General features: G+C 41.7%; 1 protein-coding gene across 2 annotated transcripts; it reads left to right on the top strand.

Annotated features, from left to right (window-relative positions):
- Window positions 1–2,316: 2,316 nt before the first annotated feature.
- ptena (phosphatase and tensin homolog A) lies at window positions 2,317–12,727 on the top strand. 2 transcript variants are annotated; one of them, XM_054600209.1, is made up of 10 exons: window positions 2,317–3,089; window positions 6,801–6,885; window positions 7,031–7,075; window positions 7,175–7,218; window positions 7,425–7,663; window positions 7,993–8,134; window positions 9,988–10,056; window positions 10,583–10,749; window positions 11,327–11,596; window positions 11,725–12,727. In XM_054600209.1, exons 1-10 carry the CDS (start codon window positions 3,011–3,013, stop codon window positions 11,908–11,910), a joined length of 1,326 nt encoding a protein of 441 aa, XP_054456184.1. In that variant the 5' UTR covers window positions 2,317–3,010; the 3' UTR covers window positions 11,911–12,727. The 2 variants fall into 2 exon arrangements, with proteins under 2 accessions (XP_054456184.1, XP_054456185.1); XM_054600210.1 differs by lacking the exon at window positions 9,988–10,056.
- The last annotated feature ends 7,956 nt before the right edge of the window (window positions 12,728–20,683 follow it).

Genomic DNA, 20,683 nt, shown 5'->3' with positions numbered 1-20,683 from the left:
CCAGATAGCCCACAGGTGTGGTTCTACCTGTTGTATAAAAACTCTGTTAATTAGAGGGTGAACTTGGACAAGCAGCAATCACAGTGGACATGTTCTTTAAAACGGTCTAATATCTTGTTTGAATAGTAAATTAAATTGGGGTTTGGCTCTGGATTGGCTTTGCCAGACAGATCTTTCATACCAGATTAAGGAGATCCTGGGATGCTTTCAAATTACACTTGAGAGATGGTTGAGTGAACTTTAAAGACTGATTAATTTTGCCATTCTGTCATTAAGCTGTGGGGGCTTACATTGTTTACGAGATGAGTGTTCTTCTATGAGGAGAACCAGTATCCCCTGTAAGAACCAGATTCCTAATTAGCCTCACATGGGATCAGATCATTTAATCTGCAATCCCAGGTAACCCCATTTAAATCTGCTGAATTGCAACCTCAGTACTTTATAACATCGACAACTACTGTACAACCAACATGTCATGTCACTCAGAATTGACCAGGACGGCTACTGGTGTAAATGTAAAAGTAGGCTGACCCTTTTTAACACACGAAAATGTATCACTGGCATGACAGTTAATGGGTTGATGTGCAAGACATGCAGCTTATTTAAATATAAAAATGTCAGTTAGTGATCAAAGATTTTCTCTGGAATAGTCTGCACAGCTGCGTTGCATGAAGCATGGGTTGAGTAGGGCCTCCTCAGATGTAGGGTGATGTTTACACACAGTTCATTAGGAGAAATTGTGCCACAATTATTTTGCATAACGTGAAAGATCATGAAAGTGACCTCATGCTGTGGCTGGTGCTGTTTGACCTTAGCAAGAATGGGCCTACAGAGCTGCTTTCTGAAAGGCAGGAAATGGGCACATGCAGTGATTTTTGCTACTGGAGTGGAAAAGCATCTGAGCTGCAACTAAAAATTACTTTTGTTATCGATTAATCTCCCAATTGGTTTACGAATTAATCACTTAATCAATTTGTTTATAACATTTAAGGAAATCACTATTTCCAGAGTTGAAAGTGATTTCTTCACTATAGTCCAAAACCAAAGATATTCAATTTACAATCATAAAGGGATAAGACAACCAGCAAATGTTTACATTTACGCAATTGGAAGAAGTGAATTTTTGGCACTTAAAATGAAATAAATAAATAAATAATCAATAATCGAAATGCTTTCTGTTTCATTTTCTCTACCTTGACTAATTGATCATTTAAATATTTACTTCAGATCTAATCCAAACCACTTAGAACCCCACTTACTTCAAATACATACAGTACCAGTCAAAAGTTTGGACACACCTTCTCATTCAATGGTTTTTCTTTATTTTTTTTTAAAAAAAATTCTACATTGTAGATTAATATTGAAGACATCCAAACTATGAAGGAACACATATGGAATTATGTGCTAAACAAACAAATGCTCAACAAACCAGAATATGTTTTATATTTTAGATTCTTCAAAGTAGTTGAATGAGAAGGTGTGTCCAAACTTTTGACTGCTACTGTATTTTGGATTACTTTTTTGTTTGCTTGTAAGTGTCATTATTATTGTTATCATTATTATAATTATTTATATTATTATTGTAATTATTAAGATTATAGTGATGATTATGATTATTATTATTAATATTGTTATTATTATTATTATTTTTACTATCATTATAACTATTACTATTATTACTACAGTAACCCTGGAAATAATATCATATGAATTTAGCCTATGACTGTATTTGTCATTTAATTATGCATAATGCATTTTTTAGTGAGCGTTTATGACAAGAATGTAAACAAAAAAATAACAATGCTATGGTCAATGCAATTAACAATGTTTGTATAATTTAGGATTGCTTTGAGTAGATTGTATGTAAAAGACAATGCAGGAAGTTCAAAGTGCACTAATGTTCAACTATAAACATAATACACTTCTCATGGATCGATAAGTTTAAAGGATGCATCTTCCACGGCCTGAAATGACAGTTTAAACCGCGAAAAGTGACATTATGTTGGAAACTTCCCTAATTACAGTCACACGTGATCACTTTGACAGAAGGGAGCGTCGCATGCCGACTCACTTTATCCTTCCGCCAGAATCATGAAATAACTAAACTGTTGCGTTTTCCTCGTTAGAACATTTACTTTTGAGTGCAAGTTTTCCACAAGCATTAAAAAAAAAAACAATTAATGAAACACAACGAGTTAACGCTGCGTTTTCCATTTTTTTTTTTGTGTGTAAACTGCGGGACTATACGGAGCAGGCGGAGGGATATCTGTTCTAAAATCCCAGCCTGCTCTACCTTCTTTTTTTCCTTCGGTGGAGGCCATGATGGGAGCCTGAGAGTTCAGCTGGAGCGAAAGGAGCAAGAAAAAGAAGATGATTCCCCGGGACGGAGCTGTCAAACCAATCCGTGCAGACTTCTGATCGTTGTATAGCCCATATACATGTAAGGTGGAGCCTGTCACTTTTTTTTTTCAGATGTGTTCTCGGCAATCAGTCGATGACGATGTTGAATCGTTAGGAGGCTTCTGGACGGAGACAGGAGCTAGCTGTAGCTATTGTTGCTAGCTGGCTAGCTCGTTAGCTTAAGCGAGCTAGCTGCGGACTGGATACAGAGGTGTGTGTGTGTGTGGGTTTTTTTTTTTTTTTGTTTTGTTTTGTTTTGTTGGGGGGGTTGTTTTCGGGGAGTGCTCTGAGTGAACCGTGGGCTCGGGTCGTTTGACGGACAGCTGCATGTGTTGGCCTCGGGAGTGGTTGCTTAGACGAGTTGCGGGATCGGGCAGAGTCGCGGCCTGCACGGAGGAGCGGAGCGAGGCCCGTCTTTATGGTCCGGAGGAAGCCTTTCTAATCCCACACAACGCCACTGCGGGCTCGCGCGCCTCTGAGAGAACCTGCGGATTCCAGAGGGGAGCACGAGACCCCCACCACCACCAACACCACCCCCAACACCACCTCCACCACCAAGAAAACCCTGTTTCCATCATTCACCCCCAATAGACTCCTGTCACCTGCTGCAATGGCTGCGATTATCAAAGAAATGGTCAGCCGGAACAAAAGGAGGTATCAAGAGGACGGCTTCGACCTGGACTTGACATGTATCCTTCCCTCTCTCTGTGTGTGTGTGTGTGTGTGTGTGTGTGTGTGTGTGTGTGTGTGTGTGTGTGTGTGTGTGTACACACTCTCATCCCCGCATCTGTGTGACATGTGCATTGAAACCCAGAAACGTGAGGCAGGTTAGCTCACCTGAGCTAGCTGGTTCAGACAGCACACCTTCTTTTTTTTTTTTTTTTTTCTTTTTTTTTTTCTTCTTTCTTTTCAACTAAGCCTGCTTTTTAAGAAAGATGGTGGATCTGTATCTGAACCAGCACTGTATGGCTGGAGACATGGACACCAGTGTGTGTGTGTGTGTGTGTGTGTGTGTGTTTTTGTGTGTGTGGGCTTCATTTTACTTCATGTACATACCAGTCAACCAGCTGTGGACCAAGATGCAGGTTGTGAAATTGTTAGTGGCATTAAGTCAGGGTTTTGTTGGTGTAAATCAGTGTGTGGTTAAAGACATGTTTTTTGTTTTTTTTTGTATGTGTGTACATGTAGATGGATACATTTCTTTATAGGGTAGGTTTTTTGGGGTTTATGATGCAAATGTGTGAAACACCCCTGCTGTAAACTCCCCCTCACCTTCCCTTTATCTCGGCTGTGTCCTCTATGGTTGAGTATTCATTGATGGATTTCAACTAAATCTTTTTGAAAATCTAATTAAGGTTTTTTTTCCTTTCCCAGCTTTTATGAATTGCTATTTCAGGCCCTTCTGCGGGACTCATTTCTCATCTATTACCACTGATAGTAGTTGACCTGGTTCCCTGGTGCAGTATCACTGAAGTTGGTACTTTTACATGTTTTTGGCTGGTGATGCACTACAGTAGCAACAGATTTGTTTGCCCATGGACAGCTAAATGAAACATGTGATGTGTGATAGTGCTGAGATTGGGTCCTGGTTACAGTTGGATGTACACTCGACTTTTGTATCAGGACTTCAAAAATCCTTTTTTTTGGCCCTTTTTTGTGTCCTGAGTTTGATATTTCTGGTTTTAGAGCTGAAACAAGTGGGCAAATAATAGGTGAGTTCATTTTGATTTGTCTTTAATGCAAAAATTGTCTGCCACCGGTATCTCAAATATGAGAATACGCTGGTGTTCTTAGTCTTTTGAGATTAAGTTAAATATCTTTGGGTTTTGGACTACTGGTCCATCAAAATTGAAGATGTCAGCTTTGGTTCTGGGAAATTGTGAATGGCATTGTTTCCCTATTTATTTTTTTTAAACATTATAGACCAAATGATTAATTGACTCTCAAAGAAAGGTATTTTGCAGATTGTTAATCAAAATCTGAATCCCTATGGCATGTAAGTTAAGCATATGTGGTATTTATGAATATCATTTTCTCTGGTTAGTCTCAGTATTGTTGCATTATCTTCCAACGGATGGAAATGTGAAGTTACTAGTTAGTATGCTAGTTACCTTGACTCAGTACTATAGATAACATAGAACTGAAGTGTTGGCTAGGCTGTATGTGTGACTGTGAATGTTTCTCACCTGGTTTTTAATGTGGTGAAACTTGTGGCAACACTAAAGCTGAGCTTTGTGCAGGTGTGAAGGGGGCACGCCACCCAAAAGTGGCATCTTTCTTTTGACTTGAAGTCTCCTCTTGTTCTGATGTGGGCCCTTTCTAACCATCCCTTTTATCATTTTTGGCATGGTGTCTAAAAACAATATGGGCTCTCTGCAGTTATGTAATGCAGTATCACAGTTCTGGGAATTGCCCTTAAAATAGAGTTGCCAGTGATCTTGTATCAGCGTTGCTGTCTGAGTGCTCTCTCTCCCTCTCTTACCCTCTCAACCCACCACCTCTCCTTTGCTCTTTTTCTTTACTACTCCCACTCTAATTCTCCCTCCCTCTGCTTTGCCCCCCTTTCCTCTGCTCTCCTCCTTTCCTGTCCTCCCCACCCCCCTCCTCACTCGGCGCTAGCCGGTTCCCACTCTCCCTTTTCCCCCCTTTCTCTTGCTCTCGGTTGTGGATTTGGCGTATGCATAGAGCCGAGGCAGGGCTGGCTTTAAAGAAAAGGCGTGCCTGAAACGGCAGATTTTCTTTCTTTTTTCCCTCCCACTCGGAGCTTCCGTCGGGGGGTCCCGTATGTGCGTTTCCTCCCAGCTGCAGAGACCAAGCCCCCCGTGCCCTGGGCTGAGGCTCTCCTGGGAGCTCTGGAGCTTTTTAAAAACACTTAGAATAGACTGACTGGGATCGCTTTGCCAGTAGGTCCAAGGGTGAGATAACCCATCAAATAGCATAGAAAAGCTGTGTTTGGCCCCTAATTAGGTCTTTGAGGCAATAATGGACTGGATTATGGCACAGTATGTACACAGTATGTCCCTGTAGCTCTTTATTTTGAGCTACAGGGTTTAAAAAATCCATAGATTTGATATGGCTTGTTGAATTCACGCATCAAGGCCTGTGTTGAGCATACCTCAGCTGCATAAAGCTGTGTTTGGGCACTAAATGTATTCCTCTTATAGGGGTTTATTCAAGATTTAGATTTCTTTCAAGCTAAAAATGTTTGAAATCACATTCATGTGTGTAATTGCTTTGGGTTTCAATATTTTAAGCAGGTTAACTGATTGAATAGTTGTGTGTGTGTGTGTGCGTGAAAAGGGTTGTTGTGTGTTTTTACATGTGCAGGTACTTGTGTGTGTGCACCTCAGCTAAGCCATGAGTTGTCAGATGCCTGTGTCAAATGTTTCTGACCAGTTAAAAAGTGATTTGACTCTTGAGAAAATAAGGTTGACTCAAAATGAAACAGACACATCCAATAAGAAATATTCAGCTTTTCTATTTTTGACACCTGTGGCAAAGGAAGTGTAAGTAAAGGTTGCCCTTTAGTCGGTGGTTTAAGTGTGAAATCCCACAGTTTATAGCGACACGCAGACTTCAGCTACAGGTAGGCGTTTCAGGCCTGAAAGACATGCGTGCCGACTCAATTATTCTTTTATCTGCAACATGACACTGATGTGTGCCTTTTTAAAATTGTATATATGTCCCTATATGTCCAGCGCTGAAATATATGGAGCCCTGTTTGAGGGTATAAGGCAACTTTTTTTTTTAAAAAGCAGGTGTCGCACGAGTGCGGTGGTGCAAAGTGTTGCTTTTCCACTCGTGTCTTCTCCACGCTGCAAACACAACTGCCTTCCGCTGCTTGTGCAAGAAGTTCGATCTCTATAGATATTCAAATTGTTCCGGCTGAGCTCGAAAGAGAGATAAGCCGAACATTTGCGATCATCCCAATATAACTTTGGGCTCTAAAAATAAATGCAGGTCAGAGAGCGGAGATTCTCCCCGTGCAGCCACATGTGGGCCCGGCTCGTGCAGGAGTGCCGTTACTCCCGTCCTCTCTGCCTGCTTCTCACTGTCAAGGCCATCTGTCACAACACACACACAGACACAAACACACTGATCAGCACCCCCCCTCCCCCTCCCCTCTGTGCTCCCATCTATCCATAACTACAGTGACACCCTCATATTGACATTGGCTGTTACTTTTTAACGCTCTGCTGCCCGTCTCTGCATTCTTGTCATTGTGCTCTAATGGCAAATTATTTACAGATTGTAACTTCTGTTAAATGAAGAAATGCATTTCCTTTTGAGTCTTATTACATAGCTGTTGAAGGCAGAGGCAAACCTACTTATTCTTCAAGTTGAAGATGATTTTCACAGTCATGCACAACGTACATATCCTTGACCCCCTGCCTGAACAGATATCTACCCAAACATCATTGCTATGGGCTTTCCAGCAGAGAGACTTGAAGGCGTGTACAGAAACAATATAGACGACGTAGTACGGTGAGTTGTGTTGCTTCTTTTATGTGATTTTTTTTTAATTTTTTTTTTTTTCAGGGAAAAGCAATTCATCACAGAATATTTCTGTCTATTCATTTTACCTTGGCTGTTGATCTCATAAATATATTATGCTCTCTCTTGCAAACAGGTTTTTGGATTCAAAGCATAAAAACCATTACAAAATCTACAACCTGTAAGTGATCCACAGTTTGTTTGCACCCAAACTGCTCTTTGTTCACTTAATAACTTCCACTCTGTGAATGCTGACCAGATTTTGTTCTTCCCATTTCAGCTGCGCAGAAAGACACTACGATACTGCCAAATTTAACTGCAGAGGTAGGCCGCTCAACATATTCTATAGATGCTTTCCCTCTTTAAAAAGACTGTGTGAGCTAAAAACCTGATGACCAACAAGGTTGATTTTTAAAATCCTACAAAATATCTCCTGTGTCTTGTCTCCTCTGACCTGTCTGCTCTGTGTCCACATTTCTTTCCCTCTCCGGTTACATTATTGCGTGGGCCCGCATCCCGCCACGCATCAGTTGCACAGTACCCCTTCGAAGACCACAACCCTCCTCAGCTGGAGCTCATTAAGCCGTTTTGCGAAGACCTGGACCATTGGCTCAGCGAGGACGACAATCACGTGGCGGCCATCCACTGTAAGGCCGGGAAGGGCCGCACTGGAGTCATGATCTGCGCCTATCTCCTCCATCGGGGCAAATTCCAGAAGGCCCAGGAAGCGCTTGACTTCTACGGAGAAGTCAGGACAAGAGACAAGAAGGTGGGATATTAAATCTGAGACCAAGTTTCCACACAGCATTTGTTTGCAAATCTGGCTGAAGCTAAAAATTCTATTTATTATCAATTAGTCTGCAGATTATTTCTTTTATTCATTGTTTTATCCTGGATAATGTCAGTAAGAAAAAAGCAGAAAATACAATGTCTTTTTTTTCTTTTTTTCTTTTTCTTAAAACGGACTCGAATGATTATCAAAATAGTTGCAGAGTCATTTTTCGTTTCAGCTCTAGTTGTAAACACTTGAACCCACACAGAAAAGAGAACATCATCTTCTACGTTCTACACCTCTAAACGTTGTCACTGTCGTTTCAGGGAGTAACGATCCCGAGCCAGCGCCGCTACGTCTACTACTACAGCCACCTACTGAAGCACCAGCTGGACTACAAGCCAGTGGCGCTCCTCTTCCACAAAATGGTGTTCGAGACTCTCCCTATGTTCAGCGGGGGCACCTGCAGTGAGTCACGCTCATGTTCAACTTTAACTCCAAACTAGGGCGTAGGCATGCTCGCCGCTGTTCAAACGGAACGAGAGCCTTGGATGTGTTCAGCGCTGTAGGCCTCACCCACACTGCAGTTTTTGCACCGCGGAACAGAACAGGTCATCTGCGTTGTAGTTTAGTCGTCGTATGGCGAGTTAGCTGCTGTGTATTTCTCTTAAAGTCCTCTTGTCACTGATTACAACAAGGCCAACTCATTCTCTGCCCCCTTGAAACACGTTTTCAATCAGATCTCACAAAGAACGATATATACAATTCTTTAAACTCAAACTCTTGCAAAGTTGAGCATTTGAGCCATTTAAAAAAATATTTTTAGCTTCCTCATGAGGATTGCCTTCAAAGAAGCCAGGTTCTGCTTTCATTAGTCCATTTTCTGCTGTGTAATACTTTTTCTGTGCACAGTACTCAGAAGAATTACATTATTCACAGTTTAAACACGAAGGAAGTAAACCCGACCGTAATGTAATGTCAGATAAGTTTTATGTGCTTTACTCACACACCGCCAGGAAGGAACTAAAAGTCAGTTAAGCAATTCAATATTTTTGCTTAGTGTTTTATTTACACACACACACACACGTGTGAATAGGTCACTGTAGCTGGTGTGAGTTGCTCATATGGGAGTTTAAATATCACTGCATGTTTGCTCTGAGCTGGAGTGGTATGACTTTGTTGTAAAATGGTGTGAACGCAAACACTGGCACTCGTTGTCCCTCGTGTTCAGTGGCAGAGTGGCACAGATAAAAAAGAAGTTGGACAAGGAATTTACTTTATTTAAAAAGTGCGTTGAAACCAAAACTTTATCAACATCAGTGCTCATTTTAGCTTTCCACATCCTCTAACTTACAATGAACAGAAGTCGTCCCCACAGAGACATTTGGGATAAAGACGCCTTTTACTTTTCTGTAGACATTAATTTTTTTATTGTGCATGTCCGTATTTTCTCAACTTGTTAATGCTGTGGTTTACTTTTTAATGGGTTTAATAGTTCTCTATAATGTCTTTAGGAGTGGGGAAAAAATAATCCTGTTTTTTTTTTTTTTTTTTTTTTTTAAATGTGTCCAAATTGTTGATGTTGTGCCTCTCTGTATCTGAACTTCTCCACTTTTAGCTGTCCGTCAGAAAAAGCACCTCCTTCCTTAATTTCTGTGACTTTTTAACCCTTAACACCTGACTGTGCTGAAAATCCCCTGACTGTATTGATCTTTCCTCCTAACACTCCTTTAAAAAAAAAAAAAAAAAAAAAAAAAAAAAAAAAAGGCCCTACTCTGAGTTTGACATCTTAATACGTGTACACTCACATCAACCCTTTCAAAGATAAGATAAGATGTACTTTTTTGTCCTGCAGGGAAATTTCTCTTGGGCTCTAAACCGATGCATCACACAAAACACTTAGCATACACTAGCCGCAGCAATAGAAGATTAGCAGCTAGTTTGAAAATTCTGTCACAAATGACTCAAAGTTACATATTTCTGTTTGATAAATTCACTAAAGACAACTCTGATGTGTTGTGGTTGTCGGCGATCTCAAGTTCCCCTTTTTTCCTTCCCCTTTGTGCATCCCACCACGCATCAGGTCAAATGTGTCACGAAGCACACCTCCGCTTTGTAGCCATGTACTGTATGGTTTTTCTTTTTGGTTTTTTTTTGAAGAAAAGCTATGTAGATGCACATTTCTGTAAAACAAAACAGAAATGTGCAGTGTATATATATTTATATATATCTATCTATCTGTGTTTGTGCCTGCTGTGTTGTCAGGCCCCTGACGGTCCAGCCAAGTCCTGTTTGTACTAATCTCCTTCTTTCTCTCTAAGGGGACAGTACCGTTAAAAACAGGAGCGAGCCGACCCCTCAGGGCTTCAGGAAAGGGAATTGGCATTGGGGTAAATGAGCCTTTTAATCCACTATTATCATTTCACTCATTTGCTTTTATATGGCCCCAGAGATCCACCAGGCAGGAGCAGTCTGAGGTAGTCATGTTGCCTAGCAGGAAAGGACTAGTTTATATGAAGTCTCCTCCGACACGACCACCACCCTCGCATGAAGAAGAAAGGTCTTTAAGTTCTTCTCTATGCAACATGTTGCGCTGGTACCAGACCAAACCGTGACTGTTTATCAGAATAGGGTCTGTGGTTCCGGGTCTCTTTGGGTGCTACATAATGTGGTCTTTCCCCTCCTTAATCATAGCATGTTTTGCACTCAGAGGGGAGAGGTGGTGGTGTGCTGTGCTGTTTTTCTTTTTGTCAAACTCATGCATAATAACACTGATATCTTGTCTTGCCCTCTTGATAAAACGCCCTGCTCCTCCTGTCACTCACTCTTCTTGTGTTTTCTGTCTCTCTCTCTTTTCCCCCAAAAATCTCACAATCTTGCCCTCCTTTGGTGCAATGTTGAATGTTTTTTTTGCAGATCCCCAGTTTGTTGTGTACCAGCTGAAGGTGAAGATTCACACGTCGAACCCCGCTCACACTCGTCGCGAGGACAAGCACATGTTTTTCGAATTCCCCCAACCGCTGCCAGTTTGCGGAGACATCAAAGTGGAGTTCTTCCATAAACAGAATAAGATGATGAAGAAGGTTCGTTGTGTTGGTGTGGATGTCTTTCATTGCAGCTTAATTTAACTCATTTCTGCCATTAAGAGCTTATTTCAGAGTCCTAACAATTATGCCTTTTTAAAAACTACTTAACAATATAAATTAGATGAACTATTGCACTGATTAACATGTTCCTTCATTACCATAAGCACAGCACTGTAGATTATTTTAAATTGATGCATCCTGCTGGTATAAATACTGTATTAATCCACAGTTGAAATTAAAAAAATGCTTTATTTACTTGTGTTTGAGGAACAATTGCTAAAAACGACAGTTGCCGAAAGCTCAGTAATAAAATGAAGGTATAACTACTAGCAAGATTCACTTCTTCAGTAGAAACAAATGGGCTGTAGGTGGAGAACCACAGACGGGCTGGGGAAGTTTAAAGGTATTTAGAGGTGGACTGAAAAAGAGTTTGGTTTGCATTTAATTGTGAAATTGGTTGACGATAAAAGAAGAATATAGAATATAGCCAGCTGTAATGACAAGTTCCTTTTTTAGAATTCTCTGCTTTGCCAAATTTCTCATGACGTCTCTTCTCATCCCTTCTGCCATGCAGGATAAAATGTTTCACTTCTGGGTGAACACCTTCTTCATCCCTGGACCAGAGGAGAGCGTGGACAAGATGGAGAACGGGGCGGTGAACAATGCAGACATCCAGCAGGGGGGCCCGGTACCGGCAGTGGTCCAGGGCCAGCCGCAGAGCGCCGAGTGCAGGGACAGCAGCAGGGAAAGCGACAGGGACTACCTCATCCTGACGCTCACCAAGAACGACTTGGACAAGGCCAACAAAGACAAAGCTAACCGCTACTTCTCGCCAAACTTCAAGGTAAGGATTTAATGTGGATATTTGCTAAGATGAGTCTGTGAAATCGGTCAAAGAGCAATGATTAGACTCGTTTGTGATTATTTTTAATGCACAGACTGAATGTAGTTTTCTGAATTTTGCAATTCCAGGTGAAGTTGTATTTTACGAAAACCGTGGAGGAGCCTTCGAATTCTGAGGCAAGCACTTCGACATCCGTCACCCCGGACGTTAGCGACAATGAGCCAGACCATTATCGATACTCTGACACCACTGACTCTGATCCGGAAAATGAACCTTTTGATGAAGAGCAGCACACGCAAATCACAAAAGTGTGAACTCTTTTTAAACAGGAAAAGAAGAAATTATACACGAGAAAAAAAAGGAGAAAACTTGAATATAAACTCAAAAGAAGAACCTTTGTCCCTTCCCTCCCCCAGACGGCAATAGAATATCATCATGTCAAATGCCAATTTTAGGGAAAAAAAGATAAATATCCTGACCAATATATTGTTTTTTTATTTTTCTTTTTTTTCTTTGGCACGGCCATGTACCATGTGCAAGGTATTGACACTGTTGCCCCATGGGAAAAGGTGCTGTAGCTATAAAAATGTGTTTCTATATATCTATATACATACGTATATGTATATACATATATACATGCATATATAAAACTTTTTTGTGTCAAAGACAATGGAAACCACAATCAGGAGACGGGAGTTGAAGTGTGGGAGAAGAATGATATACTAGGACTATGCTGCTCCTTCTCCTGTCTAAACCAAGGCCAGTGCTGCAGTCACTTTGTTTCACTCCCTCTCTTCTCCTCCCCCCTCCTCCTCCTTCTCCTCCTCCTCCTCCTCTCATCTTTTACTCTCCCTCCCCTCCATCTTATCCTCCTTCCTATCCTCCTTTACTGTGAATGCTTCTTGTGCTCTTTGCAGGCTGTCTCACGTGACTTTTGGTCTTTGTGCAGTGCAAACTGCATGCGGGCAGTGGGTTTGGGGTGGGCGGGGTTATGAAGAGGCTGTGATGATGTCTAAAGCATTGCCATTCCTGTCCCCACTGTGTATACGTTAAATTATGCAGAACAAGGCATCCCATGTAATTGTTAATGTTTTTTTTTATCCTAAGATAATAAAAATATAATACACAAAACAGCAGGGAGACAAGTGTTTGCAATAATGTCAACACTACATTTAAAGGACAATGGTGATTTGCATGTATTGGAATTGGCGTCCATCCCTAATAAATGTATGCAATGTTGTCTTTTCTTAAAGAAACCCGCTTTGAGATGTGTCTTCTGCGTGGGGTTCCCCAGTGCTTTTGAGTCATACTCTGAAAATTACATCAGAGGTTTATGTAATATTCTCCCTTTGCTGTTTGCAGTTAATGAAAATCGTGCAGAATGAGAATATTTATTTTGCAACAGGCAGTTGTCATCCAAAAGCGAAGCCAGTGCAGTCTTTAATCGACTGAAGTCTGGATTTTTTTAGCGACGGCAGCCCTGAAACCTAAACTCAAGCGTGCGAGAGGGCGGAGGAAAATGTGCACAGGCGCTGTACTTGATAAGAAAAATGCTGTAAAGCAGGTTGTCGTCGCAGCTGCCGGAGCTGTGTTAACAGTTACTTCCTGCTTTAAAGGTCAGCGCTGCAAATAGCGGGTGGGACTTGAGGTAGGGAAGTGATGGAAGGATTATTATTAAAAAGTTCAACTGAGGGTGAAGAACCAACTTCAAATGAGTGACTCAACTAGGGATCTGAGCATCTACAGTACAGTAAGGTCAGTCCATTGATGTGATTATCATAGCAACAGGTCTTCGTCGTTCAAAGATGTGTGGACTATCTTTGTTTCGCTACTTCTGCAAAGTAATATTTCCATTTCCTGAATTGCTTTCAAAGCCAAGCTGACCTCTGACCTAAACGTTAATGAGCTAAAAAGCAGCCTGACATCATACCGAACCACCACTGTTGCGAAGCAGAGTGGCTGCTGCTGCTGCTGCTGGTTAATCAAGGCGTTCTCCACATGAAATGAGCAGAGGAAGGAAAAAGGCTACCAGCCCAGGAGGGAGGAGCGCGAAGGCCTCGGGTAAAGACGGAGACCAGCTCCGCTCACAGGCTCCCCAAATGAAGGAGTAACAGGATTAACGACCATGTCGCTGTGATAGGAGAGCAGAGAGTGGCAAGACCCCGGCTGAAGCATGGCCTAAAGTCTCCTGATAATAAAATAAAATATGAATTAAACATACATAGATTTATATAAATATATATATATATAAGATGTTCCACCCCTAGAGGCAGGCAGTCACATAATCCCCTTCTGCTCTATTAAGACTCGGCTCCTTCGAGTTGATAGAGACATCAAAGCCAAACCAGTGCAGCGTCAAATGAGACAGGCGGCAGTCGCAGGGGCCCGACTGTAATTGGCTGAGCTGAGAAGGAGGGAGAGACTCCGGTGGATGAATAATGAATGTGCTGTGCTGAGGGTTGACCAGAGAGAGATGTCTCAGCTCTCCACAGGCGGGCGAGACTGAAGACTTCAGTGGAGCTCAAGCTCCAGAGTCCACATCTTTAGCCTTTGATTGCCCTCCTCATCACACACACACACACACACACACACACAGACGCGGCAGCATCTAAAATATTAATCTAATCAATACACTGCTTCATTTGTATGTCTACAGTGCCAGCTACTCTTAAAGTTTTTGGGGTTTTTTTCTATTGAATCTACCATCTCTTTTCAGATGAGACAAAAATGAGATTTGGATGGAGGAATAGTAATATCTGACCCACATAAATAGCTTTATGTGGGTCAGATATTACACATCATACAGCCAAATATACCTAGATACGATACACTATTTTATGGTATGACATGAAAAGAAACAGAGCAAAATAATAAGACATATTTGTGTTAGACAGTCGGTTGGACCACTTCTCCCACCAAGCCTATTCATTTTGGACGTCTGTTTCCAAAGAGAAAAGGGAACAATAATATTAAAATGTTCACTCTATGGTCATTGAAATTACAAGATCGCCCTGCAAGGTCTAGATCTAGATCACACTAGAGATAAGTCAACATTAGGAAATGGGCCAAAGAGACTGTAGGCGTGATTATTATATATGAATATTTCTGGCAAATACAACTCATTAATTCATAAAAGTAATCTGTGCAAAAATGTTCACGTTGAGTTAAACTTTGTCAAAGTCCAGAAAGACACAATGGAGGCAGCAATATATGGCATATTAGCACTATTATTGAACCTCTGGCAGGTTGAACTGCTCAACAAAGGATGGATGGACAGTTGTTTTATTGGTGTATTATTCTTTCTGAAAATGGCATTAAGCATATGTTTGGTTTGCAGTCTTTATTGTGAGGAGTCAGTGTTGCGCCGTTTGAATCAACTCTGTAAACTTTGTGTCCCCATCAACCCTTTATTACTTTACATTACATTACATTACAGTCATTTTAGCAGACGCTTTTATCCAAAGCGACTTACAATCAGTAGTATATTACATATCATTCACCCATTCACACACTGATGACAGGCTACCATGCAAGGTGCCACCATCAGACTCTAACTAACATTCATGCAACATCCAGTCCACACCGATGGCAAGCCTTCGGGAGCAACTTGGGGTTAAGTGTCTTGCCCAAGGACACATCGACTGGGTATCGAACCACCGACCCTCTGATTGGAGAACTCCACTACGCCACAGCCGCCCTTGTATTGTATTGTACAACAAAATTGTGTAAGTTAGCAATTAGCTCGACGAACAAAGCTAACGTCAGTCCAGCAACGAGCTCTGTGATGGTCACAATGTTTCAAGAACCATATATTTTGCAAAGATGTGCAGATTAATTTCATTGTTCCACTGTGGTTGGTGGTTGTTTGTTTCTGGCTTACTATCTCATAATATTGATTTACCATGAGCATTTATCATGGATGTCTTTTCACATTTTGTTGTGGTTTTTTCTGGCGGGTATAGCCTTCCAGAATCCATGCATCAATCTACAGTGAAAAGACACAAAAGCACACCAGAATATTGAGATTTAAGCATAGTATTATGACGAAAAGGGGGGCTGGGGGGGGCAGTCTGGCCTACAAAGACAAGATAAGCCCAAGCTGGTAACCCCATTTCCCTTCCATCTGTTGGAAGCGGTTGTAGAGCACGGCTGCACTCACCCGGACCTGGCAACCCATCCCCCAAGCCCTCTTTCTCTGGCTGACTGCACAGCTGTGTTGCGTTTGGATTAGGCCAAGAATAAAACAGGAAGTAGAAATTAAACAAAAGCTTAAACACACACAGAGAAACACACACTCACACACAGGCAGTGTAAGTTACCAGAGACTCAGCGGTGGCGGCGGCGCGAGTGACAGCCAGTGGAAAAAGTGCACACACCCACACGTGTAGACCATCGCACACATACACAAATATACTACAGCATGAACAAAGTCGTACTCTGCCTCCCACAGACTCACATAAGCTCAGGCAGGACCACAGGCATATCATTTCTCCCTGTGCCCACACTCGTGCTCACACATATGGTCTTTTTACATTCTAAGTGCCTCTCCTCCCCTCTTCATGGTGGTCTGAGGCAAAAACCAGCAAACACGCTTAATCAGTCTTGGAGCAGGGTAATGTTGCAGATATGGGAGTGTGAGATGCCACGCAAACATTATATTCATGAACACAAATGTCTATGAATGAGATGAAGACAACATAAGCTCTGATTACTTATGCATTCACTCTGATTACCATCCAACCATTGACATTCAGAGATGTAGAAACACTTCAATTCTTGCAGTTTTTTTTAATTACCGCACTACATTAAAGCTGGAATCCCATCCATCGCTTCTCTAAGACGAATATAAAAACAATCACTGCTTTTATCTGCATATTATTCAACACATGTTGATGTTTTAATTTCTTCTTGATGAATCTCTTTTAGGTCAAACTTCATGAAGATCTGAACAAAATACAAAAAAAAAATATTAGGCAAGGTGTTGGGTACTATCAATCTGCTATCCTTGTGTAACATTTGGGCTTTTAAAGTGTCGTTAGCTGATCTGCTGTGAACTTGCTTCCACTTTTAGCGAATCCTCCGTGTGGTTTTTCTTTTTTGTGTAAATGCACGCGGGACCTATGGTGAATGAGGAAGTGGAATTGGTAAGAAGGACATGTTTGAAAACACGTAGCTGAATCTGTACATGAACGCATGAAGCAACAGTTTAGCTGGCAAGGTGCACTTTAATGGAAATCCATTAAAGTGCTGCTCGTTGGACCAACTGTTAATGAATTTACGGTAAATGTTTTCAGATGTTATTTTTACTGTCAAGACCTGAGTCAACTAATGAGTCACACCAGCTCTGTTTTTTTTCTGTGTGTGTGTGTGTGTGTGTGTGTGTGTGTGTGTGTGTGTGTGTGTGTGTGTGTGTGTTTGTTTGTTGACATGGATATGCCAGCATGGTTGTCAGTCTGTGTGTGTTTATGTGCGTCTTCATGAATAAGAGAAGCACATGGAAACACTTACTGTATTGCTGTCGCTGCTAACCCCAGCCCTTCCTCAACACACACACACACACACACACACACACACACACACACACACACACACACACACACACACACACACACACACACACACACACACAAACGCACACACACACTGCTTATTCTCTCTAGGTGATCAATGAAGAGCACATATGTGTCCTTTGTTCTGAAAAACACTCAACATGCACAGCCGGAGGCAAAAAACATGGACAGAAGCGTGTAAGCTATACCAGTGAGCTCTACATACATACTAAGCATACTGCAGCTCACATGCACACACACATCTCTACAACAGGAACTTGCATTGTGTTTTGGAAACCCAGTAGTGAAAAAGTGCTTTTGCTGCAGGGCTTTTATGTATTTCTGTGTGTGAAAATCTAAGTTCATATGAATTTAAGAGTCAGTGTGTTCATCAGACTTTACTTTGACAGGCTTTGTTCTCTACCTGACTTTTACCCTGAAATCTTAGAGCTGGCATAATCCTTCCCCCGAGCCTCCTCCCACTCCTCCTCGCTCTCTTCCCTCTCTCCATCTAGTGTCACCACGAGGGTAATATGAGGCATATGGCTGCTGATGACAGCCCCTAATCCTCACACTGATAGCTGATAGTTACCCGCGCACTCCTCATCCCCATCTCATCCTTATACACCAAGAACAAGGGGAGGGAGACACCAGCGTGTCGGCTGATACTTTCTGCTCAGCCTCCGAGTCCCTCCGCTCTCATTCTCTCCCAGCTGAGTCATTATCTGAAATGACTGATGTGAGAGCGGCTGATGGACAAGAACGATATTAGTGTTTGGGCTTTGGAGAGTGAAAGTCAGAAATGGATACCAGAGATTTTCAGACTTTCAGAAAAGAGGAAATGGCTTCAGGGATTCTCAGCTCATGAGATGAACTCGAGTTCTGGTTCATTTTTATTTGGTACCATCACAGTGACTCTCATTTGGTCACCTTTATTCTATAATGCATCAAGGGACCTTTCTGCAACTTTCTGCAGTTTAAGTCTTCCCTTGGGTTAAAGTTAGCTTTTAACTGTGTTTCCATCTGTCTATTTTTATCTTATTTTCAACTCTCAAAAGGTCCAAGTATTGCAAAAAAACAAAAAAAAAACAACAACAATAATTGGTTGAGGTTGAAAAGTTGCAGTATCAATATAAAACTAAATAAAAAGGCGACAAAGGGCAATGTAAACAGACCTATAAAAAAGTGGGAGAAGAAAACATCAGATCTGTGTGGTGGCAATGTTAAGACAGTATCTCTCCTCAAATTAAATAAATGAATACATGATTTTCCATTTAGAGACTATTGACTATTTCTTGGCTGGACACAGAGACTTCCTAAAGTCTTCAGTGGTTGCCTGGAAACCACACAGAGACAACAAGACTGATTTTGTTTAACCTTTGGACAAAGCCAGACTAGCTTTATGCTTAACTAAAAAGCATAATTCCCAAAATGTCAAACTTTTCCTTTAACATGTGGAGAGAAAAAGAAACAATGGTCGACACTGGACTAAAATACATTTGCCCAGATAGGACGTCAGTTTCCTCTTAGATTAAAAATATTGAATATCGAGAATTAACAGTACGATATGCATTCATTAAAACCTTCCTTACTGTCTGCGGATGTTTTTGGCTAAAGCTATTTTTCACCATACCCCTGGCCGATAACCCTGGAGAAGCAGTGTGCAATGGAAATTTCTGGAGTGTGTTTGTTCATACTTGTACAAACAAGTGACATACTTTCTGGAGGCCTAGTGGATGTCAGTCACGAGAGTGGGTAAAACTCGGTCCATCCTCTCATTTAGATCATGCCAGTCAGCCAGCCACTCAACCAGCCCTGGAACCAGCCAGCCAGAGCTTTTTAAAGGGCCTCTGATTTGACCGAATCCCGTGGGGAGGGGAGGGGAGGAGGGGGGGGATTAGGATTAGCAGCTGTTTCCCCTCAAACACTGGAGAAGATACGCTACAGCTACACCACGCTGATGGCAAATTAATAGATGAATAGAACGTGCGTGCCTCTCCTCAGATAATGTGCTAATGCTCCCCGTTTCATAAATTGTGGGGAAGGTGTCCTTTTCTTGAACCCGGCCGTGTGGATCCGCTGTCACACACACACACACACACACACACATACTGAGTAGCAGTGAGGGAAGTGAAGGCATATTGCGGCCGTGAGAAAAGGTTTAAAAACATCATCACTTTAATCTGGGAGCACAAAGCCAGCTACAGATTATGCTTCTGCCTCTCAAGCGGTTCTGCTGCAGATCCGGTTTAGATGACCCCCACTAACACCCTCAGAGACAGGGGGCTTTTAACCCCAAACAAACACTGATAGCAAGCAGCCATCAAATGAGAACACACAGCGAGCACACACACACACACACACACACACACACACACACACACACACACACACACACACACACACAACACACACACACACACACACACACACACACACAAACACACGATATCCACATCCATGGCATTGGCATGGATTGAATCCACCAACAGCATCCCAAAAACACATACACAGAGGAGTCCCATAGCACATGCTCACAGCCGCAGACAATAACAGATAAACACACGGGCTTATGTCGGTTCCACTTGCATTCATTTCAGGCTATTAAGCAAGACACGAAAAGCCCAGACTGTTGCGTAGCTAACAGGTTTTAAGGTAAAAATTGACACAATTGCTGGTGTGAAGAGACAGCACACAATACCGTCACATAGACCACCTGAAGTGAGGATGGCACAGCACTGATGCTGTCAACATAGAAAGGGCACAAATGCTCGTGTGAATTTATCAAATAAATTGTCTTTAGGATCACAGAAAGAATGTTCAGAAGATGCTTAACTCCTTCAGTGGTGCACCTGTATTACCTGTAATAATGAAGCTAAAGCACCCCGGCGTTAGAGACAGATTCTTGCTTGTTTAAACTGCAGCACCAACCACACAATTAGCTCCCTGTGAGTTAATGACTAGTCTTCTCTATCGCTTATAAAAACCCAAAAGGCCACACTGAATGCAGAGAGAACACTGTTCAACCCCTGCCTGGCATTTCTGTCTAAATGTTGAACTATTTTAGCTCACAAGATTGACCTAGTCTGTGTAATTTACAATATTTTCTTTAAGATAAAGCTCATCTCATTTATATTTAATTTGAAATATGCATTATTTAAAGCTATCTACATTGCACTAGAACTTAACCTTCGCTAAAGAGAGAAAGAACGGAAATGGAAAGTGGGCGAAAGTGGGATTCTGGAGAGAAAAAGGATATTCAAATTGAGCGAATTTGACGGCGGTTTCACCACAATGCACTCAAGACCTGAAGGATGAGTCAGAGACGAGATGGCCGTGTCAAAGACAATTTTGAAAGCCAAAGACAAAAGAGGAAAGGGTTCAAGCTTAGTTCTTGATTTTGAATACAGAGAATAAAAATTTTAACAATGTCATTATATCTCAATCAGCCTCAGGAGCTCCAAAAGCTCATGGAAAAGTTGTTCACTGGTGTGACAAAGCTGTGTTTTTTGTTTTCGCCAGCTTTTGCCCAACATTT

This window comes from Anoplopoma fimbria, chromosome 6 (genome assembly GCF_027596085.1).
Source record: "Anoplopoma fimbria isolate UVic2021 breed Golden Eagle Sablefish chromosome 6, Afim_UVic_2022, whole genome shotgun sequence".
Classification (NCBI taxonomy): domain Eukaryota; kingdom Metazoa; phylum Chordata; class Actinopteri; order Perciformes; family Anoplopomatidae; genus Anoplopoma; species Anoplopoma fimbria.
Note: the sequence above shows the minus strand (reverse complement) of the source record. Positions and strands in the feature narration are given on the sequence as shown.